The sequence below is a fragment of the Schistosoma haematobium genome, chromosome 1, assembly GCF_000699445.3.
Source record: "Schistosoma haematobium chromosome 1, whole genome shotgun sequence".
Taxonomy (NCBI): Eukaryota; Metazoa; Platyhelminthes; class Trematoda; order Strigeidida; family Schistosomatidae; genus Schistosoma; species Schistosoma haematobium.
This window is the reverse complement of record NC_067196.1, coordinates 64512488-64527328: the sequence shown is the minus strand read 5'-3', so window position 1 is coordinate 64527328 and position 14841 is coordinate 64512488. Positions and strand designations below refer to the sequence as shown.

At 37.3% G+C, this 14841-nt stretch overlaps 1 protein-coding gene across 2 annotated transcripts in view; it reads right to left on the bottom strand.

Moving 5' to 3' along the window:
• Positions 1–14841, bottom strand: part of DHRS12 (Dehydrogenase/reductase SDR member 12) — a 49782-nt gene that overhangs the window by 7676 nt on the left and 27265 nt on the right. The window contains exons 7-10 of one of the 2 annotated variants that reach the window (XM_051209361.1): positions 10395–12361; positions 9175–9234; positions 7205–7430; positions 3965–4063 (exon numbers count right to left, since the gene is read on the bottom strand). In XM_051209361.1, the coding sequence (XP_051074814.1) occupies positions 11568–12361 (794 nt within the window). In that variant the 3' untranslated portion in view covers positions 3965–4063; positions 7205–7430; positions 9175–9234; positions 10395–11567. Of the gene's footprint in view, positions 1–3964; positions 4064–7204; positions 7431–9174; positions 9235–10394; positions 12362–14841 lie in introns of those variants that run through there. The other variant, XM_051209362.1, reaches the window with a different exon arrangement.

Sequence of the window (14841 nt, the reverse complement as noted above, 5' to 3'; positions counted from 1 at the left end):
ATCCACTTTTTAATTGATACATAGCGGTGGATTCTGTTTTTCATACAACTGAAGAACATGGTAGCACACGTGCTGCTTGTAATTAATTATAATTTAAATTTACGTCTAATGTTCGGAAATACGGTCAACAGAGTTTTGGAATAACTATTGTGAGATATAGAAACAAATTATAAAATCAATGTAGATTTTAGACCTACGAAAGAACTATATAATTTTCTAGTTATAATTAATATGATTGAGAATACATAGCATCTAAAGTCTTCAATTAACTCCGCCTGGAATCCCTCCTCGGGCTACTGCCGGTCCCATGCCCGGATAAAGGAGGAGGGTTGTGCATGGGGTTAGCGACCCCATTCCGTAGAAAACTAACTCGCTAAAAAAACGCTAACCAGAAAAAAAATATTCAAACTTTTAAAACTCTGTCCTGGGTGTCAGGTCTTCATTTAGAAGAGTGATGACACCTCATGATGAAAGCCGAGTTCCTTCGGAAGTCACGAGGCCGATGCCCCTTCTGACAACCAGAGCAACCAATTATTTAGGTACATGGAATGCTCGTACAATGTGGGGGACTGGGAGAGTTTTCCAAATTGCAGCAGAAATGAGGAGATGCAACCTAGAGGGGCTTGGGACCAGTGGAACATGTTGGACAACAACGACTAGCTTCAGGGGAGCTTCTGTTATACTCTGGTCATGATGAAGAAAATGCCCCACATACACAAAAAGTTGCATTGATGCTGTCCAAACAAGCACAAAATGCACTTATAGGATGGGAATCTCATGGACCAAGGATCATCAAAGCCTCCTTCAAAACAAAGAAAGAGGGCATTTCAATGAACATCATCCAATGCTATGCGCCTACCAACGACTACAATGAAGACGCTAAAGATCAATTCTACAATAGGCTGCAGTCAATCGTTGAGAAGTGTCCAACAAAGGACTTGACCAACCTGATGGGAGATTTCAATGCCAAGGATGGAATGGACGACACGGACTGGGAGAAAGGAACGAAAATGGTGAGAGGTTAACAAACCGATGTGCCTTCAATAAAGTGGTCATAGGCGGAACTATATTCCCACATAACCGCATTCACAACATCACATGGACTTCACTGGATCACACTACGCAAAACCAAATCGACCATATCTGCATCAACAAGAAGTTGAGCAATCAATACCAGCCGAACAAGAGCAGAAAAAGCCAAGGCACAAGCTGAATACACAGAAGTAAACAAACAAGTGAAGAGGAGCATCAAAACCGACAAACGTAAATATGTGGAAGATTTAGCAATGATGATGGAAAAGGCTGCAAGAGAAGAAACATGAGAGAACTGTATGACATAACAAAGAAAGTCTCTGGAAATAACCGTAAACCAGAACAACAGTGAAAAGCAAGGCAAATTAATCACCAACACTGAAGAACAACGAAATAGGTGAGTAGGACACTTCAACGAACTCTTGAATCGACCAGCCCCACTGAACCCACCCAACATCGAAGTAGCACTCACGGACCTCCCAATCCATGCTGGCCCACCAACAATTCAAGAAATCAGCATGGTCATCAGACAAACCACGAGTGGCAAAGCAGCAGGACCAGACAACATTCCAGCAGAGGCACTAAAAGCAGACGTATCAGTAACTGCGACGATACTCCACATTCTCTTCAGCAAGATTTGGGATGAGGAACAAGTAGCAACAGACTGGAAAGAAGGACTTCTGATCAAAATACCGAAGAAAGGCGATCTCAGCAACTGTGATAACTACAGGGGCATCACTCTTCTCTCAATACCTGGGAAAGCCTTCAATGGGGTAGTGTTAAACAGAATAAAGGACTGCGTAGACGCCCAACTTCGAGACCAACAGGCAGGATTACGTAAGAATCGGTCGTGTACAGACCAAATCGCAACTCTACGGATCATTGTGGAACAATCAATTGAATGGAATTCATCACTCTACATCAACTTCATTGACTACGAAAAGGCGTTTGATAGCGTGGACAGAACAACACCATGGAATCTCCTTCGACACTACGGCGTGCCTCAGAAGATAGTCAATATCATACGGAATTCCTATGATGGATTACACTGCAAAATTGTGCATGGAGGACAGTTGACAAAGTCGTTCGAAGTGAAGACCGGTGTTAGGCAAGGTTGCTTACTCTCACCCTTTCTCTTTCTCCTGGTGATAGACTGCATCACGAAGACGTCAACGTCTGAAGGGAAGCGCGGGATACAATGGACATCTAAGATGCAGTTGGATGATCTAGACTTCGCAGACGATCTGGCCCTTCTATCCCAAACGCAACAACAGATGCAGGAGAAGACGAACAGTGTGGCAGCAGCGTCAGCAGCAATAGGTCTCAATATACACAAGGGGAAAAGCAGGATTATCCGATACAACATAACATGCAACAATCAAATCACACTGGATGGAGAAGATTTGGAAGATGTAAAAACCTTTACATATCTGGGCAGCAACATTGATGTACACGGTGGATCTGATGCAGACGTGTAGGTGTGCATCAGCAAAGCAGGAGCAGAATATTTACAAATGAAGAACATCTGGAACTCAAAGCAACTGTCAACCAACACCAAGGTCAGGATTTCCAATACAAATGTCAAGACAGTTCTACTGTATGGGCCGAGAACCTGGAGAACTACGAAAGCCATCATCCAAAAGATACAAGTGTTTATTAATAGCTGTTTACGCAAAATACTTCAGATCCATTGGCCAGACACTATCAGCAACAACCGACTTTGGGAGAGAACAAACCAGATCCTAGCGGAGGAAGAAATCAGGAAGAAGCGCTGGGGGTGGATAGGACACACATTGAGGAAAGCGCCTAACTGCGTCACAAGGCAAGCCCTCACATTGAATCCTCAAGGCCAAAGGAAAAGAGGAAGACCAAAGAACACATTATGCCGGGAAATGGAAAAAGACATGCGAGAAATGAACAAGAATTGGGTAGAACTAGAAAAGGAGGCCCAGCACAGATTGGGTCGGAGAACGCTGGTCGGTGGTCTGTGCTCCATTAGGAGTAACAGGCGTAAGTAAGTAAGTAAGTAAGTAAGTAAGTAAGTAAGTAAGTAAGTAAGTAAGTAAGTAAGTAAGTAAGTAAGTAAGTAAGTAAGTAGTAGTGAGTAAGTGAGTGGTGAGTGAGTGAGTGAGTGAGTGAGTGATGAGTGAGTGAGTGAGTGAGTGAGTGAGTGAGTGAGTGAGTGAGTGAGTGAGTGAGGTGAGTGAGTGAGTGAGGTAGTGAGTGAGTAGGTAGTGAGTAGTAGTAGAGTGAGTGAGTGAGTGAGTGAGTGTAGTAGTAAGTGAGTGAGTAAGTGAGTGAGTGAGTGAGAGTAAGTAAGTAAGTAAGTAAGTAAGTAAGTAAGTAAGTAAGTAAGTAAGTAAGTAAGTAAGTAAGTAAGTAAGTAAGTAAGTAAGTAAAGTCTTCAATTAAGATTTTGAAATGTTTTACAGATGGAGTCTTTTTGCAATTTATATGGGAGTCTCTTTTCCTTACTTATTTTTTTTTCGATTTTTAATTATCTTTCCTGTTGACAGTATCCCACTCTAATTTCCAACTAAGGTTATGAACTTATATAAGGATATAATAGAGTTGATTTGAAATATCTCTGAGGTATAGGAATAAACTTTACAGTTCTGAATAGTTAACTGAAACAATACATTCATAGACATAGATATTTATGAAAGACTTAGAAATCAAGTTAATTTATCTGTAAATTATTTGTATGTGATATTTTCTTTATTCAACGTGAAATTTAGACCAAATTATAATAACACAACTTAATCAATTCCTATTTAGAAGAGAAAAGAACTTTCTCAGTCACATGTACCATATTTACTGTAGTGATGTAACCAATTAAACAAATGAAATTTACAGTAGCAAAGAGCATAATTTAAAAATATATATAGCAAAATGGAAATAATGAAGCTATTAATCAATTATTGCTAATTACCAAAATATCTAGACGTGAATCATTATTATTAGCAAATTGTTTTCCAAAATTGCGGACATCATTCGGTTTAGAAAGATCCAATGGATGAATAATTATACGCTAAAATCAAATTATCGATAAAGTATTATTACGTAACATAGAAAAGTCAGATAAATAATATTAATTGTACTTACTTACTTACGCCTGTTACTCCTCGTTAAGGAGCATAGGCCGCTCACCAGCATTCTCCATCCAACCCTGTCCTGAGCAATCCTTTCCAGCTCCTTCCAGTCATTATTCATCCTTTTCATATCTGTTTCTATTTCCCGACATAATGTGTTCTTTGGCCTTCCTCTTTTCCACTTCCCTTCAGGATTCCAAGTTAGGGCTTGCCTCGTGATGCAGTTTGATGATTTGCGTAGTGTGTGTCCTATCCATTTCCACCGTCTTTTCCTGACTTCTTCTTCAGCTGGAAGCTGGTTTGTTCTCTCCCACAGAAGGCTGTTGCTGATGGTATCCGGCCAATGGATGTTGAGTATCTTGCGTAGACAGCTATTTATAAATACTTGTACTTTCTTGATTGTGGTTGTTGTAGTTCTCCAAGTTTCAGCTCCATACAGTAGAACTGCCTTGACGTTCGTATTGAAGATTCTCACTTTGATATTGGTTGAAAGTTGTTTCGAGTTCCATATGTTCTTCAATTGTAGGAATGCGACCCTTGCTTTGCCGATCCTCGCCTTTACGTCTGCATCGGATCCTCCTTGTTCATCGATGATGCTTCCCAGGTATGTGAAGGACTCTACATCTTCCAGAGTTTCGCCATCAAGTGTGATTGGATTGCTGTTCTCCGCTTTGAATTTGAGGACCTTAGTTTTCCCTTTGTGTATGCTGAGGCCTACTGATGCAGAGACTGCTGCTACACTGGCTGTCTTCATCTGCATCTGTTCGTGTGTACGTGATAGGAGGGCTAGGTCATCTGCGAAGTCCAAATCGTCTAATTGATTCTGAGCTGTCCATTGTATTCCGTGTTTTCCTTCAGATGTTGAGGTCTTCATAATCCAGTCGACCACCAGAAGAAAGAGGAAGGGAGAGAGTAAACAGCCTTGTCTGACTCCGGTCCTTACTTGGAATGCATCTGTCAGCTGTCCTCCATGCACTACTTTGCACTGTAGTCCGTCGTATGAGTTCCGGATAATATTGACAATCTTCTCAGGAACTCCGTAGTGTAGAAGAAGTTTCCATAATGTCCTCCTATCTACACTGTCGAATGCCTTTTCATAATCAATGAAGTTGACGTATAATGATGAGTTCCACTCAACTGATTGTTCGACGATGATCCGTAGTGTTGCAATTTGGTCTGTGCACGACCGATCCTTACGGAGTCCAGCTTGTTGATCTCGAAGTTAGGCGTCTACTGCATCCTTCATCCGGTTCAGCAACAATCTGTTGAAGACTTTCCCTGGTATTGACAGTAGTGTTATGCCTCTGTAGTTTTCACATTTGCTCAGATCTCCTTTCTTTGGAATCTTGACGAGGTGTCCTTCTTTCCAGTCCATCGGCACTTGTTCCTCCTCCCAAATCTTTTTGAATAGAAGATAAAGCATGCTTGTGGTTACTTCGATGTCTGATTTCAGTGCTTCAGCTGGTATGTTGTCGGGTCCCGCTGCTTTCCCGTTCTTGATTAATTGTACACAATATAACAAAACAACTGGAAACCTGAATAAATAGTTCAGGAGAATGAAAGCTCAAACTTTGTATTTATCCCCGCCAAAAAACATGATCAAACAAATAGTGTGAATCGGTAAAAATATAAAGTTTCAGCTGGCTGTTTTTAGATTAGAACACCTACCAACTGTAACTGGTGACAGTCGCTTATAACTCCTTAATCTAATGTAACGCATATAACCCGATAAGGATTGAAGTCCATGTAGGAGAACGTCTATACGGTCGAAGTATTTCAGTGACTTATACCGCTGAGGGTGTAAGATCTCGGATAGAATTCAAAAGAAAGAAATTCAATATTGATTTCAAATATTGTTTGCTATGTTAATTCAGTGTGAACTTTTTTCTTTTCATTTTAATGCATATTTATAGTATCGATTAATTATTGGTAATTTTGTGTTCAATTGTTCATTGTTCAGTTTGATAATTTTCGTAATTACTAAACACTGGATTTAACCAGTATATAAATAAATGAACCAATGTACAAAATGAATTCTTCCCGCCTCTTTTTTAAATCAATCTTCTTGCAAGAATTTAGTTTAGAGAAGTAGTGATTAGAAGAGAAGGAACTTGTCATATACTAGTTCAAAAGGTAGTTAGGATAATTGATATTACAGCAAACCATTTCACATATTTATCATTATGTAGAGTTACTGAAATGTATTTTAAAACATTTGGTTAAAAATGTTGATTTTGGAGATAAAGGGATGGGCTGACATTTATGTAGGCTGTTTACTAAAAGAAACTACAAAATGGACGTGTATCATCGACATTCACCGGCATCGTGTCAAACGAACAAATATTCAAACTATCGGTATTGACAAATGCATGACGAAAAAGGTTAACAAAAATGAGAAATCAAGGAGGAAAAATAAATAATCAGTCATCACAAAACATTCAGTATTTAGATAAGGAGTGAATACATTCGTACTAGTATGATTGAGTTCGAAACATACCAGTTAGCTGCTTTAGCCACTCAAATCAAAATTCGACAAATATTCTTAAGAGCTGAACAACCTTTTAGAGCCATTATTTATTGTTCAAGCAGTATGCATCCTTAGTAATTTTGATGACAAGAGACAGGACGATGTTTGTAGTCTCAGCTAGTTTCCAAAACATCAATTTCAATACGATGAACGAGATTGTTTCTATACTTTTCTTGCCATCCCGCCAACTGTACGGAAACTTCATTTCGTATAGCAGTTGTATTGATAGAGAATCCGGAAGAATTAATTTGCATTTACGTTTATTCAAATTACGTGTCAATGACTATTAAATACATAATTTTATCAGATTGAACAATCACTACTGAACGAAAAACCGCAGTACATCAACAATGGATTGAAAATTAACTGAACGAAGTTCATTTTAAATCAATAGGCGAAGTTTAAAATTGATTTCTTCCGAATGCATTACTTGAAACTTCAGCATCACCAGCGGCATACATTCTTAGTAATTCTCATAAAAAAACACATACATTGAAAAAGATAGTCACAGGAAACGTTTCCATCATACTTCTTGATAAAAAGAATAACTAACCGAATCATTGACTCCAGTTTCAGAGATTATCTGCTGACGTGCCTCTTCAGCACGAGGTTTACTGCGACAAACCATATGGATTTCTGCACCATGTTTCGCTAATTCTTTACAACACACGAGGCCGATCCCTGAATTGGCTCCAGTTATCAAAACACGGTGATTGTCTAAGCGTACGTTTTTCAACTCATTAGGATCAAAATGTGAAGCAGCTGACTCATAGCCTGACCTGAATAAATGAAAAAAGAGTAATGGACTTTAGCAGTGATCTGTAATAAATGATCATCACATACAACACTAGACACAATTAAGACATTAGATCTTGTTAGTAAATACATTCCGAGGTTCTGATGAAAGAGTTGCGCGTAACATCACGTGAGACATGTCTAGTGTGTTTATGAAAGGCCTGGTGTTTATAATGTAGATCAGTAATTTAATTTGGTTGTTGTGTGACCCTGAAGTCAGATACAAAAATTCTGGAAAAATTGTTTAGGCCGGCTTAAAATTCAGCCTTCCTTTCTGTTGAGTGGTATATGTCTCAGCAATAAATAAAGTTTTTCAGCTACTCGACTTTTCCACAGCTTGAAATATCTTTTTTGAATAATCATTCGGCCATTTTTAATATTGACTTGATGGTTATTGAATACGAAGTGCACAAGTTATACAGAATTATTAGGTCACATTGGAAACGGCAAAAATCCAAAGTTAGAGGAATGACAAACCGTTCAAAAACAGACTAAGTTTCAAATAGCGGCGAACACATGATGAAATTAACGTAAAAAAATATGCACAACACCAAACAAGCCATAAAACAGTTTGAAATATTGAGTAATTATTAAGAGTGTAACGTAACAGGCAAGGAGAAGTAATGTCGAGATGAAGCTAAAAATAGAAACGCATTTGACAGTTAGCTAGTTATATTTTTAGATATGAGTGCAACAAAGACTAACAGCTAATGTTTGGAACGTGAAAGGATATCATGAATACAGGCTTTACGAACTAACAAAATTAACGCTTATATACATGGTCAAACACATACTCATCAGGATTCTAACTCGACTGCATTCGTAATTTGATTTAATACTACTTTAATAACGTATCAAGCAAACCGTTACATAGTGATGAAGCTAGCTCTTAATAGTTTTGCGTTGCAAGGTAGTTTTAATCCTAGAACGGTAACAGTTTCGAACTCCACTATTTCTAATTCGATAGTATCCCTATCCACTAGACAAATAGTATGACTGAGCTGAGTACATACTCATGCATAAGTTAAATCAGACACATTATTTCTGCATTACACGTATGTGGAACAATATGAGGCTCAAATAAATCTGGATTTTGACACAGCTGAGAAATTAAAATTGTTATATCCCGACGAGAATTATGAATGGTACCTTCTGTAAACTATTTATGGACTAATACGATACATATCTTTTTTATTGTATAATTAAGTAACTGAACTATGAATATTCAGGTTCATCCTATTGCAAGCTTTATTTTGATCCACGGACTATTACTATGCGATTTGCCATTCTCGAGTTATACCCAATCTATTAATTACAGTCTCCCACATTCACAGTAACTTTTGGCTAGATTTTTACAAATGTTATTTTCTATTTTATGGTACGGTGTGGTTTGTTTGGTGTGTATATCAACCAAACCCTGTATGTTTGAAACATATGATTCATATAGCGGAGGCTGAGATTAGTGTTCTGGACTCAGCAGGTAGGGCTAGTCAGGAAGAAGGACGGATAAGGACCCTAGACGGTTCATAAGTGGTTATGCGTCATTGGTGCGGTCGATAAGCCACTGCTCTCCAATTTGTGGTATCATTACGTTATATATTAATAGGGCAAAAGGCGACAAAATATGACAAAAATATCAGACCCATATATAAAAACCGATATGTATGCCACATTATAATCATTTGGATACTCAAGAAATCGTATGAAGTTTTAAATAAAATTACTTACTTTGTGTATTCACGCATCCCTTTTGAAAACCAGGCTAGATTACGAAATGCAGACATGATCCTTAAGTTAAACGAAAAGGTGAGTTAAAAATAATAGCAAATGAAGAGTGTTAACTGGAATTATTTGATGATTATTCAAATAACTGATCAAAGAGATAGTCGGTAAGTGAAAATGTTGAAGGTCGAGCGACAAAATAGAAATAAGTAATGAGCAAACAAATGTAACCTAGAATCAGGCAAATTTGTTTGAGACTGAATTCGCTAAAACACTGGCAGTGTAAGCTTTTTTGTATAGCTACTAATTGGCAGATCCATGAAATTGGAAGTATTTTAATTGAGAACGATAAACATTTTTAAGTAACGTAAGCGAATTCCTGTGGTTACTCCTGAAATTGCATAAGAGACTGAAATGTGCTGTGGCATATGTTTCTTTTGATATATTTATTGGAGAGAGAGTAAAATGAAAACCAAATCGGGCAAAAACATATTGGTATCTAAAATGTTAAACTTCACACAATAGTGAAACACTTTAAGGTTTGACACATCGTAACAGTTAGGGAGAAAATGACCAAACACGCTCTGTTAAGATACTCTTAATGTACATCTTATAACCATGATGTAAGACACAGAAATCAAGCGAAGCAAACCCCATCCTTGATATCGAATGATACATAAAATATCAGAATCATAAGCAGAATAGGAAAACAAAATAGAAATGAACTCTCTACTTAGCCGAAGTAAACAATTTAGAGAAGCATGTCCAACTTTACAATAAATTGATATGGAGGTGCCAGACACTTTCAAAAAATCCATGGATAAGCATCCAAAGCCTTCAAGAGACCTTATCTCTTGGCAGTATTTCCTCGTAATAGGACCATATTTTCTGCAAATACTATATAAATCACATTCTCTCTTGATAAACTATTTATCTTAACAGAATCATAGATAAATACAGTTAGTCCCACCAGTATATTAATGAAAAATCTTATCACATTTGGTTACAAAAAAAAGGATTTTCTGATGGTAAATTTTACTAAGTAGATTTACTTTTAGTGAATGTTTCAAGTACAATACACCGATCTATCACTTTTAATGAAAATCAATAAGGAGTCATTGTATTAGAACAAATCAAGAAGTTCACAAGAAAGATCTTTAACTTCATTCATCACTCAAAATGTACTGACAGAGGTAACAACGTGAAGAATACGCGATAGAACTTACATTGATGACGTAAAGGATAACAATCCAAATCCCAATATTCCACTGATAGAGATTATCAACCAGTTTATCATTAAATGGGATAAAGATAACTATGACATCGAGAAGCGTCGTTCTAAAATTGATATGGAAATTTCAACAGGATTGGCACTGTGGTGAAAATGATAACAAATCACCTTATTTCAAGTTGAACACAAACAATATTTACACTACTCGGTAATAATAAGTAGCATGAAAAACATCTTATGAAACGGCTGAACACAGAAGGACGTTATCTAGTTTGTAGTCTGTTTTCTAATTATAAAACAAGCTTTGTTACATCCCAGTTCAGATATAATCAAAGTACATCAATTAAGTGTCGTAGATGATGCAACAAAAGTCCTGATTTTTAAAAACTTAGCAGGTCATAACGAGAATTTCCCAATATAATTTGCTGAAAATAACTCCAGCCCGACAAAGTGTATAATAGTAAAACCCAAGACCTAGTGAAAGAAAAAGAATGAATGGTCCCGAGACATATAATCCAGCGTCTCTAACCGCTGATCTAGGATAATGCGCCGATTCTAGCAAAATAGACTGCACCTACCTACACAGCTCAGTTCAACTGTCAATGCCATGTTTTCGTTTGGCCGTACCCTAACACATTCTCCTATCTACTCAATCAATAACAAATAACTACCTCGTAAACCGACTCGTCATTCTTACCTAGAACCATGTGTCCAACCTCAACATTGCATACTCGGTTGTCTCACCACAAGCGGGCAATGATCCCAGGGCATCTATGATAAAACGCTAGTAACCTACGGAAAGAGTATTGTACTTTAAGTGACTATTAAAAGAAATTACCCACTCAACTCGAAATATATTCGCACCAGTTAAGACAAACGTATGACTTCATACTAAAAGTGCAGTCAAACACACATTATAGCCAGGCAAACTTCAAACACAAACTATAAGTAATTTGTAGAGAAAGACGACTATTCCAAAAAATGTTTTGTTAAAGAATACACAATGAATATGTTCAAATAAATTATTAAAAATACATGTACATTTCTTGTGTACAAATATACATATATTTCTTTTCATTATTAAAAAATATATAAATATAACCAGGAAAAGAAGAAGCAATGTCTATACATGCAATTTTTTTAAAAATATAACTTTTATTTCAGACAATTAATGTTTTAAAGATAAAGCGTGTTGTCCATTAATTGTCTGTTTGATAGGTCTCAGCTGACGTAATACATTAGCCAATACTGTTTGTGCATCTTCATTTTTACCAACCAATTTACGTAGACGAATTTTCTTTAATAATTCTCGAACTGTTATAGGCTTTCTCATTAAGTATTTACGTACAGTATTTACTAATTCATTGTCAGTTGAAATTGTTGATGTACCAGATGGTGTGTCATTTCGCAATTTTTTTGCAGCGGGTGAATCTGCTGAGGTGTCTGAATTAACAGATGCAGATAAATCAGTAGGTAAACGTTTTAAATTTGAATTATTGCCACAGCTTACTGGTTGATTGTCAATTGGACTGCTACCACTATTAATTCCAGATGAAAGTGAAGGTGCATGAATGGTTTCTGAGAGTTTTTGCAACACTTCAGCTTTTTTCGCATTTTTCTGTATTGATTTAAGCCGGTTGTCAAGGTCGGAATCAGATGAAGAATATGTAGAAGAATCATCAGCCGATGAAGAACTCGAACTTGATGATGATCCACTGTCATTGTCGTTGTCTTGATGTTTTTTATGACTACGATGAGATTTTGCAGTGGCCTCTAATCTATCATCTGATTTATGGATGGATATTGAATGTTTTGTACCCTTTTGGAAATCATTTCTTTGAGGTTTTGTCATATCATCTATTTCACTACGTCTCTTAGAAAAGATATTATCCTCATCATCAACAGGTGGATTTTCCTCTACGTCTTGCATGTCATCTTCAGACTTTTCCTCTTCTTCACTACCTGTTAGAGGGAAAGTAAAAACGAAAAATCAATATTAGAAAAATCCCAATACAAGAAAAAAGCACTTTCAATATATATTACATAATAATAAAGCAAGGGCTGAAAATTGCATAGAATGGATAGGATGGTTTGAACAAACAATTACATTGAGACTTGGAGTAAACTACAATACTATAGGCTTTCGCTTAACTTACTAACTGCTGATATATCTTTAGCTGTTCATAAGTTACAATTGATAAAACAAAATAAATAGATACGATAGGTTTCTTTCATTGATACAACTGATTAATTGTATACGAGTTACTCAGTATTATACCACAAATAACCTAGTTTCGCATAAACTGATATGTTTTATTTGTGGTGCGTGGCGGTCTTCTAGCTGAGGCATATAATGATGTAAGTTTTTAAGTCTATTTATTTATTTCAACACATAAACATTGGCACAAAGAGGCATCAAACAGATATGCGTCACATAAATCATTCGATTTGTGTGAGGGCTGTGATACTGCCCGTTTGCCCAGATCGAAGCAGGTGGTATTCTTAGGGAGCCACACCCTGAGCCTTTGACTTAAAGGTCTGATCCACAAGGCAATGGAGCATCGTGAGGAGATGCAGTCCCATGGTAGCCGGTGACCAACGATTGGTTCATACGCCATTTGTTCCCACAGGATACTAGAAAAAATGTGCATCATTGGTTTGGAATCAGGGTTTCCCAATTCCTCTATGTGGACTCTGCGTGTCCATTAACCCGATTAAAGCGTCAGACATTCGCTTTTCGTCCTCTCAGTTTCGTAAACAACACCTTCGCCACGAGAAGGCAGTGAGTAGGACTTCCCGGGCAAAGGCTGTGTACGCGTGGCCGTGTGAGAGCATTTCGAGAGGGATGACGGGCCCACCCCATTCTCGGCCATACCAGGGGATTTGGGGGCTGCCAGGGAACTCCTAATCACTGCCTTCTCGTGGCGAGGGTGTTGTTTACGAAACTGAGAGGACGAAAAGCGAATGTCTGACGCTTTAATCGGGTTAATGGACACGCAGAGTCCACATAGAGGAATTGGGAAACCCTGATTCCAAACCAATGATGCACATTTTTTCTAGTATCCTGTGGGAACAAATGGCGTATGAACCAATCGTTGGTCACCGGCTACCATGGGACTGCATCTCCTCACGATGCTCCATTGCCTTGTGGATCAGACCTTTAAGTCAAAGGCTCAGGGTGTGGCTCCCTAAGAATACCACCTGCTTCGATCTGGGCAAACGGGCAGTATCACAGCCCTCACACAAATCGAATGATTTATGTGACGCATATCTGTTTGATGCCTCTTTGTGCCAATGTTTATGTGTTTTAAATTATAGAATAAATAAATGAAGAAATTCATATTAGAACCAACAGTCATTTATTTCTGACCAAGAAGGTAATAGACTTTCATAAATAATGCAACATAGACATGTTACATCAAGTATAAGTGGGCTTTTGAAATCAAATTGTTATGTATTGATTCTACTGTGCTTGAACTTTCATCTATCAGAGGATAGACAAAAGAAAATTTTCGAGTGAAGCAGATGAGCAAATATTTGACAAAATAACACTAGTCACATGATTCCAAGAATTAACTTCTAACAGTCATAACTATAATCAAGGCAATACATGAACTACTAAAGACACATATAGCTTTCAGATTTCTTCAAAGCACAGAGCAGTATTGTCTCATTGTCTAATAGCTTTAATATAACTCAGTAATTAACAACAGATTCATGTACTTGGGCTCTAAGTCATAATTTTCGTTATTGATACTACCGGTCTCTGATTTAATCAATGGGTTTTAATCAATGTTATGGTGTGAAACCTGACAATTGCGGGTTACGTATTTAAACTACAAGACCACAACATCAATTTTTTTCAGAAGTCCAGGATATATGTAAAAACAATAAACTAGCGGCCTGTTTAGATGCGGTTGCAAAACGTAATTCTGTTGTTAGATGTTTTGAACATATAATTCAAGAGGAATTATTAAATTTTGAAAAATTAATTACAGTAACACTGGCAGATATTACTCGTTCTTTTCTTTTACGAAGAAAAACTCCCTGAATAACATGAAACTTGATAGGGAAACTTCAGTAATCGATATTACCTCTGTTCTAAGCACTAACAATTTTAGAATTCATTGGTCGTCATAAGGCTAATGAAGGTTAATAGTATAAAACCAGTGATATCATGCGGACGACTGAACTCGGATTTCTTGTGCACGTCACGACACTTAAATAAATATTTACACCTGAGGATGGTTAATGAGACCTTTTTTTCAGTCAGTCAGCTACAACGTAGGACCAGGCACATACACACATTGATCCAACTTGCCATACTTCAATAACACAACAAGATGAACACCAAATTCCTGGCAGTTACTTCAATGATAGTAATATAGAGAAAGATTGTATATAAGGATATGAAACAGAGAAAGAACTAGTTCGTAGAAAAA